Genomic DNA, 15,824 nt, shown 5'->3' on the forward strand with positions numbered 1-15,824 from the left:
TATCCGGCCGCGGCGACGGCGGCCTGACCTCGCGCATGCCATGGCACCCCCAGAGCTCTGGCATCAACCCTAGCAAACTTTCCCAGCGTCGCCGACCCGTTGCGCTGCGGCTACCATGCGTCGCCGACGCCCCTATCGTCCGTTTCTACATCTGTGCCCTCAATCGCGCCGCCGCTTGCCACTGGGTGCGGCCACCGATCGAGTTCAGAAATCAGCATATGACGCTACGCCGCCGGTTGTGGAGTTCCACATCTCTCCTCAAACCGGAATGCCCCTCCGCTGCGGGTTCGAGATCCTTGCGACAGCACGCTGTCTTCGAGATTGGGAGGTGGCATGTAAGATCCCTGGAATAGATCAGGGGCCAGCGCAGTGCCGGAAAAGTGTTGCACAGTGCCGAGATTGTTAGCATTATGGCGTTTGCGTGCTGCGAGCGTGAATATGGCTGTTCATCAAAGGAACACAACAAGTAAATCCAGGTAAGAGTGCACCTCTTTTTCTTTCTGGAGATTGGAAATCCTCAACTCCCATTTTGCTTTCACCCTTGCACTTTTCTGCTTTATAGTAGCATATGAGCATTTCAAAACATGCTACTGATTTCATGTGTAAGAACTTGAAGCAGATTTGTGTTACAATGGGAAACCGAACAGAAGTGTAAAGCTGGATTATTCATCTGATCTAGACCAAAGTAGCTTTACAATATTGTGATATTCTTTAACAAAAATTAACGCAACTTATAGGTCCTCCTTCAGATTGTAGTAGTTTGAAGGGAGGAAAAAAACAACAGACCATTGCTTTTTCTGGAGACACTTATCTCCTGCACATAATCTAGGCTACTAACTTCTCGGAATTACCTTGTTTCACCTGGGGCCTGATAAATCTGTGGCTACAGGTGGATCTGACAAACCTATGTTTTCAGCAACCCAAAGCATTGCTGGACTGTTTGCGACAAAGTTATGATCAATATTACTTTCTGCATCCATGTTACCTTCCAAGACTTTGACCACCTCAGACATTTGAGGCCTTCTTTTGCAATCAACCTGCAGACACCACATCGCGAGCTTCATCATCTGAATTACTTCTTGCTTGTGTACTTGCATGTCACTACTGTGCTTGTCGATCAAATATGCTAACTCATCACTCTTCACCTTTTCTTCCAATAAGGTAATAAGATGGATGCTCTCTTCAGACCTTGAAGTGTCAAGGTTCCTCCTACCGCTGATGATTTCCATGACCACCACGCCAAAGCTATAGACATCGACCTTTTCCGTGATTTGTGATGTCAACCACTCAGGAGCTAAATATCCAGGTGTGCCTCTCATCCTAGTAATCACTTGGCTCTTATCCCTATCAATAAGCTTGCATAGTCCAAAATCGGAAAGTTTGGCATTGAAGTTTTCATCTAAGAGGATATTTTGTGGTTTGACATCCAAATGAGCAATCCTCTTCATGCACTCCTCATGAAGATAAGAGAGACCCTTAGCTATGTGAGTAATAATCTTGTGTCGTGTTTGCCAATCCAGAGGAGGATTGTTACTATCATGTCGGCAATAGATCCACCTCTCTAAGGAACCATTGGGCATATACTCATAGACCAGTAGCCTATGTGATTTTTCTGCACAAAAACCAATCAGCCTCACCAGATTGATATGATGAATGTTGCCAATTGTCTGAACCTCAGCCAAAAATTCTCTCTTTCCCTGACCAGCTCGATCCAAACGTTTTACTGCAATTCTTTCCTCCCCGTATTGTCCCTGAAAAACAGACCCAAATCCTCCTTCCCCGAGCTTTACTCTGAATTGACTGGTTGCCTCTTGTAGCTGCTGAAATGTGAACCTGGTAGGCAGTCCTGGTAGCTCTCCGAACTCTTCATCCCCTTCCTGCACCTCCCGTTGTCGCCATTTTCTTCGTTTATATGCAAAGAAAGTGATGAATATGACGAGTACAATCGAACTGCTTACGGAACCTAGGATCACGCCAAAAACTCTGCTTCTTGAAGAGGAGGAGGAATTCATGTGTGTTGGCTCAGTAACAATAGGTGAAGGCGGATTTGCGGTTGGAGGCGAAGCCAAAGCTGATATGTTGCTCGGGGGACAGAAGATGACCTGGTAGTTGGTGCCCGATGGGCAAGTCCATGTAGTGTTCGAAGCATCCAAGGGGTAGCTGTACGCATCCGGGCACATCCGCTTGAAAAACTCCGAGTAGTTGGTGGGTCCGCAACTGCCATTCCCGGTGCAGCAGTACTTGTCCTGCTTGAACACCGTGCAGGGGCTGTTGCAGCCCCCGGGCGCCTTCAGATCGCTTGGGCACTGCGACGTGATGTTTGCTGCGCAGCGAGGTCCCGTGCTGCACCCTTTCTGTCCCTGTCCATTGGCCGGCACCGGCAGGACGTCCATGGGCACGTTAAAGCCGTCAACGAGGGAGATGTCGAAGAAATCCATTCCTTCTCCGAGGTTGAAGTTGAACTCGGCAAGCGTGAGGGGCGGCTGACCGTTGCCTGTGCAGGTGAGCACGCCACCGCAGTCACCTGTCTGGCATGACCCCTTACCGGTGCCTTCGAGATCGAATGAGCAGCCTGTGCGCGGCCACACACGCCCTCTGGTGGCAGATGGCATGTTGACGTTCCATGACTCCCCCGGATCGAGCTGCACGCCGCCACCCACCGGCACAGCCGCCGGCCACACCGTGTAGGAGCATCGGTTGGTGATGCTTAATGTGGTGGCGCCGACGGTGGCAACTGATAGTAGTAGGAAGAGAGGCAGGAGGTGGAGAGTCCACGATGAACTCATCACTGTCATCTTGTGTTGTGTTTTGCTTGCATTGGTTTACATGAATTGAATTCTAGTTTGTAGCATGGCACCTGTCTCAGAGCGGAAGAACAATGAAGGGAGATAGGGAATAGCAGACTGGGTCAGATGGAAGTTTTCAAAAGATTTGCGTTCTATGGTCTACGGTCAACGATTACGCACTGAAATTTTCCTGTGTGTTTGACAGCGCTGGGCTTGCTTGTGGAACTTGCTTACTTGTTACCTTAAATTCTAAGTGGACCACAACCTTACAATACCTACAGATTCTTGATTACAATTTTTTCTGGTCAGCCAAAAATATGCAAACGCAACGCAATCTTATGCCGATATAGGTGCCGCCATATGATATGCTTGCAAATAGTACATATAACTTACTAGCAGATTTTCTAACTTTGTTCAATCCTGATCTGCTATATGCCTTTGAGCGGTGTTCAGTTCAGATCGCCTGCAGCTCTGGAGGCAGCAGCCTATAAGCCTACTATATAGGTCATGAAGTGGCGTTGGAATCAAGCTCTGGCCCAGCATGCACGGCATACATGAAAGCTGGAGCACTATTCAGACACAGCTGCGTGGAACCAGCACCAGGCTCAGACGCCTTGACTGGCCAACCATGCGGTCAACTATGGGCCAACAAGTCATTCATCATTCGAGTTTGATTGCGACGTCGATTTCTTTTTATAGCTGGATTACAAACACGGAAATCTTTCATGACAGAGGAGATTTACGCCCGGAAAGTTTCCAGAACTGAAGTTATAGAAGATAGGCAATGGAGGAAAGGCCAGGAACAAAACTTCAACGTCACCAGAAGTTGAGCACAGCATAAAGTCTAGAGCTGGTGGTGAGCGTCTCCAGGCTCCATTACAGCCACGCCTTTTTCCCCCTATAATTCGAGAATGCGTGTTTGCACATTTTCAACTGAAGCATCGAACTGTGCACAAGCAGCCTAGCCTGACTTCGGTTTGGCACAGGACCAGGGGAGACGCATGATACCAATCCACCTGACATGTACGTTGACGCTGCGCCAGCTGTTTGATCTGACGCATACGCCATTTTCCGCTTTATGTTGATTCTTTCGCCAAGCATTACTACCTGATGAACGAACCAATCTACCTGACGTGTATGTACTGACAGCATTTCGATTCGTAGCCAGTGCCCCAGTGTAGGGAAAGTATTGGCAGCATGGATTCACGGCTTCTGACGCGTATCCGTACTTCCATTTTCCAGGTCTGAACCATGCACGCGATGAAGCACCGTTGACGTCCTGATTCTCCGGCGAGCGGTGGCCGCCCAGGCTCGCCGACGATTTCTCCGGTTACGGTTCACCCACGGCCGGTTGGATTTGACAGCGAGCAGGGCCCTCCTTTCATGTATCTACTATTCCTGCCGTTCGATCGAAGTAACACGGCCCTCCCTGTCCATTGGCTGGCACTGGCAGGAAGTCCATGGGCACGTTGAAGCCGTCGACGAGGGAGATGTCGAAGAAACCCATTCCTTCTCCGAGGATGAACTCGGCAAGCGTGAGAGGCGGCTGACCGTTGCCCGTGCAGGCTCCTGAGTCCTGACACGAACCGTTACCGGCGCCATTGAATGAACAGCCGGTGCGTGGCCACACACGCTCACGCCCGGGGGCAGTGTCGGCCGGCATGTTGAGGGTCCACGACTCCCCCGGGTCGAGCTGCATGCCGCCGCCCGGTAAAGCGGCCGGCCACACGGTGTAGGAGCATCCGTTGGTGAGCTGAATGTGGTGCCGCCGACAGTGGCGACCGATAGGAGTAGGAAGAGAGGCAGGAGGTGGAGAGCGATGAACTCACCAGTGTCATATTGTACTTTGCTTACATTGGTCTACTTGAATTGAATTCTAAGTTGTAGCGTAGCTCCTGTGACAGAGGGGAATAACAATCAAGGGAGGTAGGGAATAGCAGATAGGTGTGTTGAATTGTTCTATGGTCTACAGTTAACGACAGCACACTTGAAAAACTATATATTTTTTTTTTCCAATTACAAGACGACACAAAGCACACCGCCACACTTAACATACCTAAAAATAAAACCACTGAATGCTCTTATGTATGCATAAATCATAGACACCATGACTTGAATTCTGGTAGATAGAATCATATCCTCACGTCTCCACCAGTCCATCAAGAGTTGGTTCTGAGAAAACAATGAGTTTGATAGCGTTAGGCTTGCATGTGGAACTTGCTTACTTGTTTGTCTTCAATTCTATGCACAATCTTACAATACCTACAATTTTTTATTATAAATTTTGCTAGTCAGCCAAAAGTATGTAAGCACGCCGCAGTTTCTGTCGATATAGGTGTTACCACATGGTATTATGACAATGCTTACGAAGTAGCATGTAGCTTAATGGCAGATTGTGTACAACTTTATTCAATCATTATCCTAATGTGCTCTATGCTTTTTGGTGGCATTCAGACCACCTGCAGCTCTGGATGCAGCAGCATTTATGTCATGAAATGAAGAGGGAACGAAGCTTTGGCCCTGCACGCACGGCACGGCGTATATGAAATGAAAGCTAAGAGTCAGATGCAGCCGCCTGGAAGCAACTCCTGCCTCAGACGCCTTGATTGGCCAACCAGTCTCTGTCAACCAGTTTCGTTCACCAAATAATTTTGTGACCAGGATGCCGATAATTTATAGCTGGATCTTTTCAGGATTTGGGAACTACTAAACATTACTTTAATCTATCTAGATTAGAAGCACCAAACGTTTTCAGCACAGAGATGTACGACAACTTTGTAACATGAAGTTGTGTTGGTCCATTTGATATGGAGATCAAGATAGATAGTTTATATTTTGAGGACATGTTTGGCAGAGCTTCTCAGCTGAAATCAGGGAAGTTCTGTTAAACAACAGCTTTCAGTTTTTAGCTTTTTGAGTGAAATTTGTGAAAGTGATTCTCTAAAATAAACTAGAAGTTGAAAAAATAACTTTTCCTGATTTACTTATCGCACATAATCATTTTCTTCATATATTTGATTTTAGATAATCACTAAAGAATCACTTACTTTATAGAATCACTCGTCGCAGAGAATTTAAATCACTAAGAACTCTACCAAACAAGCCCTGAAAATTGCAGAGAGATTGTCTTGTCTTTTAATTCATCGATGCTGCTTGCCGTATTTATCTGTCATTCCAGATGCTTGTGAACTATGGCCCGGGCCATCTATTTGTCGGAATTGTACAATTGTAATTTCAAGCGTGGAACTGCGAGGAACAGCCTGACGCCTCTTGATCTGATGCCAGGGTGTCTTGCTGCTCTTCCGAATGATAATCAAGCGTGAGTTTGTTTGTTCATCTATTGATGTGCCAACGCTTCGATTCGGCAGCATTTTGCAAAATAATTACGAAGGTGACATTTTCTGGCTCCTGTCGGTTCTATTAGGCATTACCTAAATCCTGATGAACAAGCAAACTTATCTGGCTAGTTGTAGGAGAACATGCCTTGCATCTATTGTTGTATCTTGATTCGTGGTCGCTAGTCAGTCTATGCACCAATTGACAGTTTCTACTGCAAATCTGTACTAGTCAGTGTATCGCTCAAGAGATGGAAGAAGCCTAAGTTTCTGCTCAAATTGGACATTGCTAAGGCTTTTGACTCTGTGAACTGGTCTTTTCTCATGGAGATCATACAGGCTTGGGTTTTGTTCCCTATTGGTGCGGTTGGATCAAGGCCATCCTCGGTTCTTCATCAACCCGGATTCTTCTCAACTCCATTCCCAGCCAGCTCTCAACCACGCCCGGGGGATGCGTCAAGGGGATTCACTCTCCCCTTCACATATTCTGACTAAGGCAGGTGAGGAAGGCATCATCGACTCTACGGGGCATGACTTAATCAAGCATCACTGCTCTCTTTACGCAGATGATGCAATGGTTTTCTTATCACCAACTCCATAGGATATCCGAGCACACCTTGCCATCCTCCAATTCTATGGGGTGGCCTCCGGTCTCAGAACTAACTTGGGCAAGTGTGCAGCTGTTCCTATTGCTTGTTCAGACGATGACATTAGGAATATCAATGACAATCTCCTGTGTGCTTTGTCTTCCTTCCCCATCCAGTACTTGGGAGTACCGCTCACGATTGGGCGCCTTCGCAAATGCCACTTGCAGCCAAATGTTGACAAGGTTGCTGCTAAACTCCCAACCTGACAGGCCAAGTTGATCTCCAAGCCAGGTCATGCCACCTTGGTGAAATCTGTGTTGTCTTCGACCCCATTGCACACGCTATTCTCCATCGTTATCCCCCCATAGGTTATAAAGGAGGTGGAAAAGATTCGGAAGGCTTTCCTCTGGACCAGAGGAAAGGAATCATCTGGGGATCACAACGCCCTCACTTGGCCCTGGGTGTGCCGTCCAGTGATTTATTGTGGCCTAGGAATTTAGGACCTATGGCTGGCCAGCTTGGCTCTGTGCCTTCGATGGCTGTGCTGGCAATGGCGTGACCAATCCAAGCCGTGGGTCAATCTCCCCATACAACACGAGAAGGAAGTTACCGCACTCTTTGATGCTTCTACCAAATTTGAGGTGGGTAACGGGGAATCCACGATCCTCTGGACTGATGCTTGGATTGGAGGTCGTTCTATTCGCTCACTTGCACTGGACATCTTTGGTTGTGTTCCTTTATCAGCAAGGAGTACAACAGTCAATAACGTGTTGTTCAAACGAAGTTGGGTTCGGGATATTACCAGCCCTTTATCAATATCAGTAATTTGCCAATACTTGCAACTTTGGCCACTGCTGGAATCAATCAACTTAAGCAGTGAGCAGGACCGAGTGATTTGGATGTGGACTCCTTCTGGGGATTAGTTGGCTAGCTCGGGTTATCAACTCATGTTCCAGGGATCTATGAACGACACAGAATGCAGCAGCCCCTGATTTTGTAACAGAAGTCCTGTGGCTGAAAATTCTAACGAAAACCTTCATGATAGTTGTACTCCAGGGGCGGGCGCAAGTGACAGCATGGGTGTATATATATACACCTAATTTTTTCATAAAAAATAAGTATATATTATATTTGTTTGAGGAATAATCACCGAGTGTATTAATTATTGATGAGAGTAACACATATATTTATATGCTGCACTCAAACACAGCGACATGCGCAATTCGTTAGTGATCCATCGTATGCAGCGGCTGTGACGTGCCTTGCGGTAGAAGTGAGCGCCTAGAGACTCGGTTAAATGGTGAATGTGTTCACACAGTTAGTTGAGGACATACATGATGAGTCGGTAAAGCACATACAGTAGTTGAGGACATGCCAGATGACTCTGTGAGGCATGTAGTGGTTGAGGACGTGCCAAAGGACTTGAGTAGTATCAGTTGGTACTGAGTTAGTTACGCTAACAATGAAAATCTTTTAGTTTCCTAGGTCTTTGCCTTTTCTCATTACATCAGGCCTAGTTATTGGTGGCCTAAGCAGCCAAGCCCAACACTACAACACGCAATGCCCTAAGCCCAAAGCGACAAGTCGTCAAAGCCCAATAATGAATGGTCAACACCCAATCGACCAATCCTTAATTACCTAAATGTGCAACAACATCCCGGTAGCCTAACGTCCAAACAAGATGGAGGGTGACAGTGGCGGTCACGCGAGCGTGGCAGGGTGCTACCGTAGCGGCGCAAGCATGAGCAGAAGGAAATATGCCAGCGTAGCATAGTGCTGCCACAACAGCACGAGTACATGAGTACAATTTTTTTTAATTATGTACACTGATGGTTAAAATGCTGCGCGCGCCACTGGATGTACTCAGCGGAATTAAGAAGGTGAAGCGCTTCCTAATCCAGTTGTGAAGTTGGAGAAATGTCGCATTAACTCTGAACTCTAAAGTAGAAAGCTCCAGTTGTACAGCACTTTTAATGGGCTGGCACTTCCTCGCGCTCTCCGCCGCCACGTGGCCTCGCGCCACCGTCGTCTGTCGCCACACGCCGGAGCGGCCGAACCCCACCTCCGAGTGATTCCATTGGCCGGACCCTGAGTCCCCGATCGACCGCGCTGCGGCGCGCCGTGCCCTTGTCGTCTGCTAGCTATTGGATCCGTGACGTGTGTTGGCGCCGCCGCTTGCCGCTGACCGAAGCCACCGGCCGATCAAATCTAGCCAACCCCGTACCAAGCTTTGCCGCCGGTAAGGAAGTTTCACGCCTTCCCTCATGGCCCATTTGTGCGCACCACCGCCTCCCAAATGCCAGGTCGGCACGCCCCTTCTCGTCGCGGCCCTATGCTCCGGATCCGCCTCCTACTCGGCTGTGACAAAGGTATCCCCTTTGATTTTGCTTGCTAAATTTCAGAATAAATGTACTCAGATTGTGTCAATGCGTCCACTCCCATTGTGGAATTTGTGTTACCCTGCATGATGATACTCTTGTCACATGCTCACATTTCGACCAAATCCTTACGCATGGAAAGAGCAAGTAGAACACTCTTGCTGAGGTGTGCAGGGGGAGTTATACACAACAATATGAGGTGTGCAGGGGGAGTTATACACAACAATATGGAAAGAGCAAGTAGAACACTCTTGCACTGGTGGACTAAGCTTCGCGGGCACGTCGTCAATGTCCTTTGTGAGGGATTGGATTCCCTAATCCTCCTCACATGCTGGCACATTTGGTTGTCGCGCAACGACATTGTTTTCAACAGCCACCGCATCTCGTCAGACTCATTGGTAGCCCTAATCTGGGAGGAGGCCGCACGATGGTGTTCCGCCGGAGCGAAGAAACTTCCAACCCTCCTGGAGTGTCTGCATAGTTTCGGTTCGGTTGTATAGCTGAGGCTGATGTTAGCTCTTCTTAGTTGTTTCTTTTCTGGCATAAACTCTTATTAGGATGCTCTTGTAACTGGACCTGAGAATGGTCGTTATGTAAAACTCACTACTATTTCTATCTTCTTAATACAAAGCTGCGCAACTCTCCTGTGTATTCGAGAAAAAAAAGAATAGAGCCGCTCTGAACCTTTGTGCTATCCATGAGCGAAAGAAGTTGAACGGACGATCCTATCCGAGGAAAGTAGATTGTAGTGAGAATTTGTACCCTCTGGTCGATTTGGACAACTGGTAAAGCTTTGCTGCTGTGTGTACCCACTCAGGTAATGGGGAGGATCATTTAAGAAACTGATGCATTACATCCAAAACAAGGTTACACGGAAAAGAGGGTCTTGCTAGTATGTAATTTCCTGTTTAGAGTCCAACACTTCAGCCAGAGAGTCCGACTGCATTGCCGAGTGCCGACTTCTTTATGAAGCTTTTAGCTCTGCCATGAGCTGAAGTGCTGAACCACATAAACATATAAAAAAGAGAATAAAAAGGCACTACATTGCTCGTCTGTGTGTACGACGACATTTTTGTCGTGGGTTGTGCATAATGCATACCCATATATACAGAATAGTATAAATAAAAAAAGAGAAAAGAGAGAAAAAAGGGAAAAGGAAAAAACCTGCTTCTTTACCCGAGATGGCCCATCAAAACTTTGGCCCACATAGTTTTCTCTCTGCACACCAAGGTGGCCCAACTGCCTACTTTTTTTTTCCTTTGCCTAGGCCACAGTCTCCTCCTTCCTCTCACCATGCACGTCGCTAGGCACTCGGCTCCTCCAGCCGAGCACAGAACGGAGCTGCCATCTCCCTTATCCGCAAGAAAGAGAGCAAACCGCCAACCAAATCGCACATAATCCATTCAAAATTGCATCCTATCTCTATCCAAACCCCCTTCGAATCCTAACCGATTGAAGCGTGTTTTCGGTCTATTCAATCTCTAGGCTCCTATATAAGAGGAGGATTGATCCAGAAGAGAGGGGAGAGAGGTGCATAGGGAGGGCAAAGCCCTGCTACCCGCCGCTCTTGTTGGCCATCGCCCACGGAGGAGGGAGGAGCCCATGTCCGGCTGCCCATTAATGGACAAACAGGTTGAAGGTGTCGCCCTGCTACCGTCTCCTATGGAGGAGGCCGAAGGGAGAATAAGTCATAGGTCCTAGCCATTGAGCCGGCCATGCCACCCCTTGCTACCCAATTGGCAATCGTGTCGAGGTCTTGCGAAGGGGGAGATCGATGAGAGACCTTGGTGAAGCCCTGCCACACCAACGCGTCACCGCCGTCATCGAGATTCACCGTTGGCCCCTGCAATCAACATCGCCTCTATCATTACCGTTCTTGAGTCAAGCCGCCGTGAGGATGAACATGATTAGCTGGAGCATCGTCGCGGTCGACGCCCTTGCTGGTGAGTCCTGGTTGTGACCCCCCGCTCTTCTGCCTCTCTGGTATGCTTATGCTTGTCCCCAGCCATTGTGTTGTTGTGCTATCACCCATCATCGGTGTGTTTCTCTCCCTCTGGGCTTGTATGTGTGATGGATGCTTTTGGTCGATTGATGAGGACAAGTCCAAGGCCTGAAGAGGGGTTTAGTGAGTCAAGCATGGCGCCGAGCCCCCGGTTGTGGCCTCGCTGCCGCTTCTGGTAGGAGCTACGTGTCGTGCCGCACTCGTAACTCACCTTTTCCTACATACATTATTCTGAGCCCCATACAAGACCGATGATGACCCGAAATACATAAACAGTCCAAAAAGCTCCTGCTAGACTATTATCCCTTTCCTTTACTGCTTTTGATATCTAATGCTATTACTTTGCTCTATCTTTGTTGAATGTGACTACAACTTTACAGACTCAAAGACGATCTTGATATGATGATCGCCAGCATAGCTTAATCGGAGGTAGCTGTCATGGCCCAGTGTTTCTAAACACATAATTAAGTGCTAATGAGCATAATTAGCATCATTTGTTTTTGTTTTGAGCAGTATAGACTTGCAGTGTGGATTAAACCGAATTTAGTTGAACCAGGTTTAACTGATACGTTGTAAAGCATCTCTCAAAACTTCTATGAAACATAGGGCTGGTGACAATTTTAGAAATTAGTAGATGCCAGGAGGAGAATATAAATGAATTTTCCCAAATTTTTGGGAAATATTTAGAAGGCATAAAAATTATCACAAGTTGGAAAAGATAGCATCTTTGAACAATTTTTATTCAAAATTCGCTCAAGCATTCTGGGTCAAACAAGTTCAAATGGGTTCCTTATGAATTTTAGTTTCAAACAAAATTTGTTTTACCAATTTTGGACCTTGGGAAGGCATTCAAATGGATGGCTAAAGTAGTGAGGATATTTTGCCGGCCGGTTACTGTTCATCGGGCCCACTTGTCATCCCCCCCTCCGGTTTCTTTGCTCTCTCTGCCGTCTCTTCTCACAGAGCAAGCGGCGCCGCCCTTGTTGACTACGGTGGCCAGGCCACATTGCCGGAAAACCAGGACACGGCACCGTGTCCTTATCCTCCCCTCCCCGCCCTCTGCTTTCTCTCTCTCTCTCTGCTCCTCCTCTCGCGCGGCCGGAAAGCAGAGCGCAGAGCACACACACACGCACTGGCCGCCAGCCAAATCACCGCCCCACCGATGGCCTCCACCGAGCTCGGGCCAGGAGAAGCGCAGAGGAGGGTCGCCGAAGCTCTTCCCCACCGTTTCCCCTCCTTTCCCGGCGTTTCCCGTGCGGATTGAGCTCGGCCGAGTCTTCTCCCTCAACGCCGGCAGCCTCCTCTCCGCCCCTCTCCCTCACCCTGCTATTCTACAGCCTCACCGGCCCAACCCGCTGCACGGTGAGCTTCCCCATGCTCCTGTACACCTTATGCGCGCGCTGTCTTCCCTCCGTCCCGTCGCCGGCGCGGTGGTCCGCGATGGTCGAACCGCCGCCGCCTCCCCACGCATGCCGCCAGCCGTGCCGCCGTCGAGCTCGTCGGCCGGGAAGCACGCCGTTAGGTCCACGCGCTTGCGTAGAACGCATAGGTGTGCTCGGCCGGGCTTATTATGCCGCCGTCTAACCGCCGACGGTCTAAACCGAGCCGCCGCCGTGCTCGTTCCGCTGTGCGCCACCGCTCGCTGCGCTCCGGCCATCGCCGGCGTCAACGTGTGCCCCCACTGAGTCCACGTGCCTCCCCTGGTGGTGTTGCTGCCCTCCCCGGCTACCGGCGTGGCGCCGCTCGCCGCCGGCGGGCTGTGTTCTGGGCGCGAGTCAATTTTGACTCGGGTCAAAATATGCCGACCCCACTGTCAGTCACAGCGGCTGGCCGAACCTGAGTAGGAAAAGGTTTTAGGGTGTTTAAGTATTCGGAAAAATCGGAAAATGCGAAATTGGATGTTTGTTTAACTAATAAATCGGCTTAAACATTGTAAAATGCATAAGAAATGGAATGTGGCTCCAAAATTTGTGAAGCAAATTTTGTTAGCTTTATATGCTCATGTTCTGCATTTTAAAATTATTAGTGACCATGAAATATGTGCTGGAATTTCCTTAATTAATGTAATGTGCTTAAAGCCTCATTAATTCATAACTAAATGTTGGTAATCTTGTTAATTGATTCCCTGCTCATCAAAAATAATCACCCACATGTTAGATGTTGTTACAATTCTATATAGGGTTAAGCTTAATTAATCCTAGAAGTGTTCAAACGTTTAACAGTAATCCCACTTAAGAAAAAAATCTTCGATGCTTTAGAACTCGTGCCCTGACGATTTGCACTGTTATCGCATTCTATGGAGCATCCTTCATTTCATAACATTCATATTCATTACATTGCACGCGTGGTTCTTTTAGGGAACTTCGACCCGGCGAACGAGGCGAACGAGGCTGTCCCCGGAGGTTCCCGCAGTGGTGATCGTGACTCGGGTAGCTGTGAGCAGCAGCTAGGGCAGCAAGGCAAGCATCTATCATATTGCACCGTGTCAATTCGAAATCTAATATGTTATCTACGCTTATGTATACATTGCATGTGTCGGGTACCGAGTTGGGTAGAACCTATGCCGATGCATTATCCCATTTCGGTCACGTGTCATGTGTTATTCCTAGTAGCCTAGTGGTGTCGTCGAGGTCTAATTATAGTTCGCTATGCTTAGTGATACTTAGGCTTTCCGGTAGAAGTCGACGACGGCGTCCACCGTTATCGCGAGCCTAGGGCTTATTACATGTTCACATTTGTGGTTGTGTTGATGATGAGTCGGTTTAGTGAGTGGTGAGTTGAGACGAGGTATGGGCGGTGTTAGGGATGTCATCTGCTCACGAGGAGTCCTCAGGCAGTTCGGGGAGGGAACCCGGACACCGTAGACCGCTTGCACCGGTTAAGCACCGACCGTCGGTGTAGTCGGCTTTAGCACTTACCTTACTCACCACATGCTGATATAATGGTAGGCGAGCTGATTACCTTCGCAGACGTGGTCATGTGGACCTCGTCATAGACAGTGTGAGTCCGGTTTGAGTCCGGGCTTTTAGCGGTATTGGTTTGTTCGTGGAGTAGTTCTAATACCGCCGCGCCGAGCTATGGTTGATCCACATGGTTGGGCCTGGTTAGGAAAGGTTGTCACGGGTACCCCCTTGTGTGCATCTTAGCGGGTGGCACAAGTCGTATGGTCCCTGTGTCGTGTGGGTCCAGGAGTATCCCCCTGCAGAGTGTATAATCAGTTCGAACTGCCGCGCTCTCGGTCATGAGCATTGCTATCGCTTATCTCCACCGAGTGACCATGTTTGGTCGTAGAGTTTCGATGTGGGTTGTGGCATGGTTGGTTTGGGTGGTTTGGTCGGTATGTGGTCGGTGGTTTGGTGGTAATGGTTTACTTTTATACACTTGTTGTTTATATATCTGTTCTGATCAGTTGGTTGGCAGGGTTTGAGTCGGTGGTTGGTTAAGTCAGTTGCTTACATCTAGAGTCTAGGTTGCTTATCGCTTAATGAACTTAAACATGTCTTAATCCTTGCTACAGCTTTAAATGCATGATCCTTGGAGTCGAGAATATATATACTCATACTGTGTAAGACTTGCTAATAAACCTTATGCGCGCGCTGTCTTCCCTCCGTCCCGTCGCCGGCGCGGTGGTCCGCGATGGTCGAACCGCCGCCGCCTCCCCACGCATGCCGCCAGCCGTGCTGCCGTCTAGCTCGTCGGCCGGGAAGCACGCCGTTAGGTCCACGCGCTTGCGTAGAACGCGTAGGTGTGCTCGGCCGGGCTTATTACACCGCCGTCTAGCCGGCGGCGGTCTAAACCGAGCCGCCGCCGTGCCCGTTCCGCTGTGCGCCGCCGCTCACCGCGCTCCGGCCATTGCCGGCGTCAACGTGTGCCCCCACTTCGTACTAAGGGGTGCTGCCCTTAAGTTGCTTTCAGGTTCGCAGGTTGGCGAGGAAGAGGCAGTGTTCGGCTACTTTGTGCCTGCCGATCAGGGTGGCGGGCAGGAGTAGCACCTTCTACTCCGAACTCCGGCGCTTTTGGTATGGAGCCTAAGGGCATACGGCTCCATACTCTTTTGTTGTATAGGTTTTTCTTCCGCTGCGTAGTTGTTGTTGTTCCTCTTTTGTTGTAAATTGTGGAAGCAGAATTGTAATCTAGTTTAATTACTTGCTCTCTATTAAACTGTGTTGTGATATTTGAGTTGGAAGGCATGTGTTCCGATCCTGGGCACAAAACACGTGCCGGGACTACCGGAATGGTACTCTGGTTAATCGTCGAGGTTGTGATTATGAATAATGATCCTCCTGATGATTAATTAGAATACTATTTGGACGGTTCCTCACAGTAGCCCAAAGACATGCGTAATTAACTGGTAACGGTTTACGAAGCCCTAGGAACCAAAACAAAGCAATCGTCAGATCATCGATACAGTCGGATTAGCGTGTTCGTTGTGGAGCAATACGTTGTATTCAAAGAAATTGTACTTTATGAATTTGACATGAATGAATAAAGTTTACGTGTTTCTGTTACATCGTTCTCCCGTCTTTCGTATACTATGTATAATGGCACGCTAGCAATTATTCTATTCAAAGTTATAATACAATTCGACGCGAGTTTCAAATCCGTGAAACAAAATGGCATGTCCAGTGGGACATGGTTCTCCTCCCATCTTTACTGCGTTGTGCTGGTCGTCACAATGGTCTCCTGAGTCTCCAAGTGCTAATTGCAAAGAGGTCGTCAGGAAAGTACTAACCAAG

General features: G+C 48.5%; 1 protein-coding gene across 1 annotated transcript; it reads right to left on the reverse strand.

Annotated features, from left to right (window-relative positions):
• Nucleotides 1-642: 642 nt before the first annotated feature.
• Nucleotides 643-2,911, reverse strand: LOC133906105 (PR5-like receptor kinase). Its single transcript, XM_062347927.1, has one exon. It carries the CDS (start codon nt 2,793-2,795, stop codon nt 858-860), a length of 1,938 nt encoding a protein of 645 aa, XP_062203911.1. The 5' UTR covers nt 2,796-2,911; the 3' UTR covers nt 643-857.
• Nucleotides 2,912-15,824: the final 12,913 nt, after the last annotated feature.

The sequence above is a fragment of the Phragmites australis genome, chromosome 1 (assembly GCF_958298935.1).
Source record: "Phragmites australis chromosome 1, lpPhrAust1.1, whole genome shotgun sequence".
Taxonomy (NCBI): Eukaryota; Viridiplantae; Streptophyta; class Magnoliopsida; order Poales; family Poaceae; genus Phragmites; species Phragmites australis.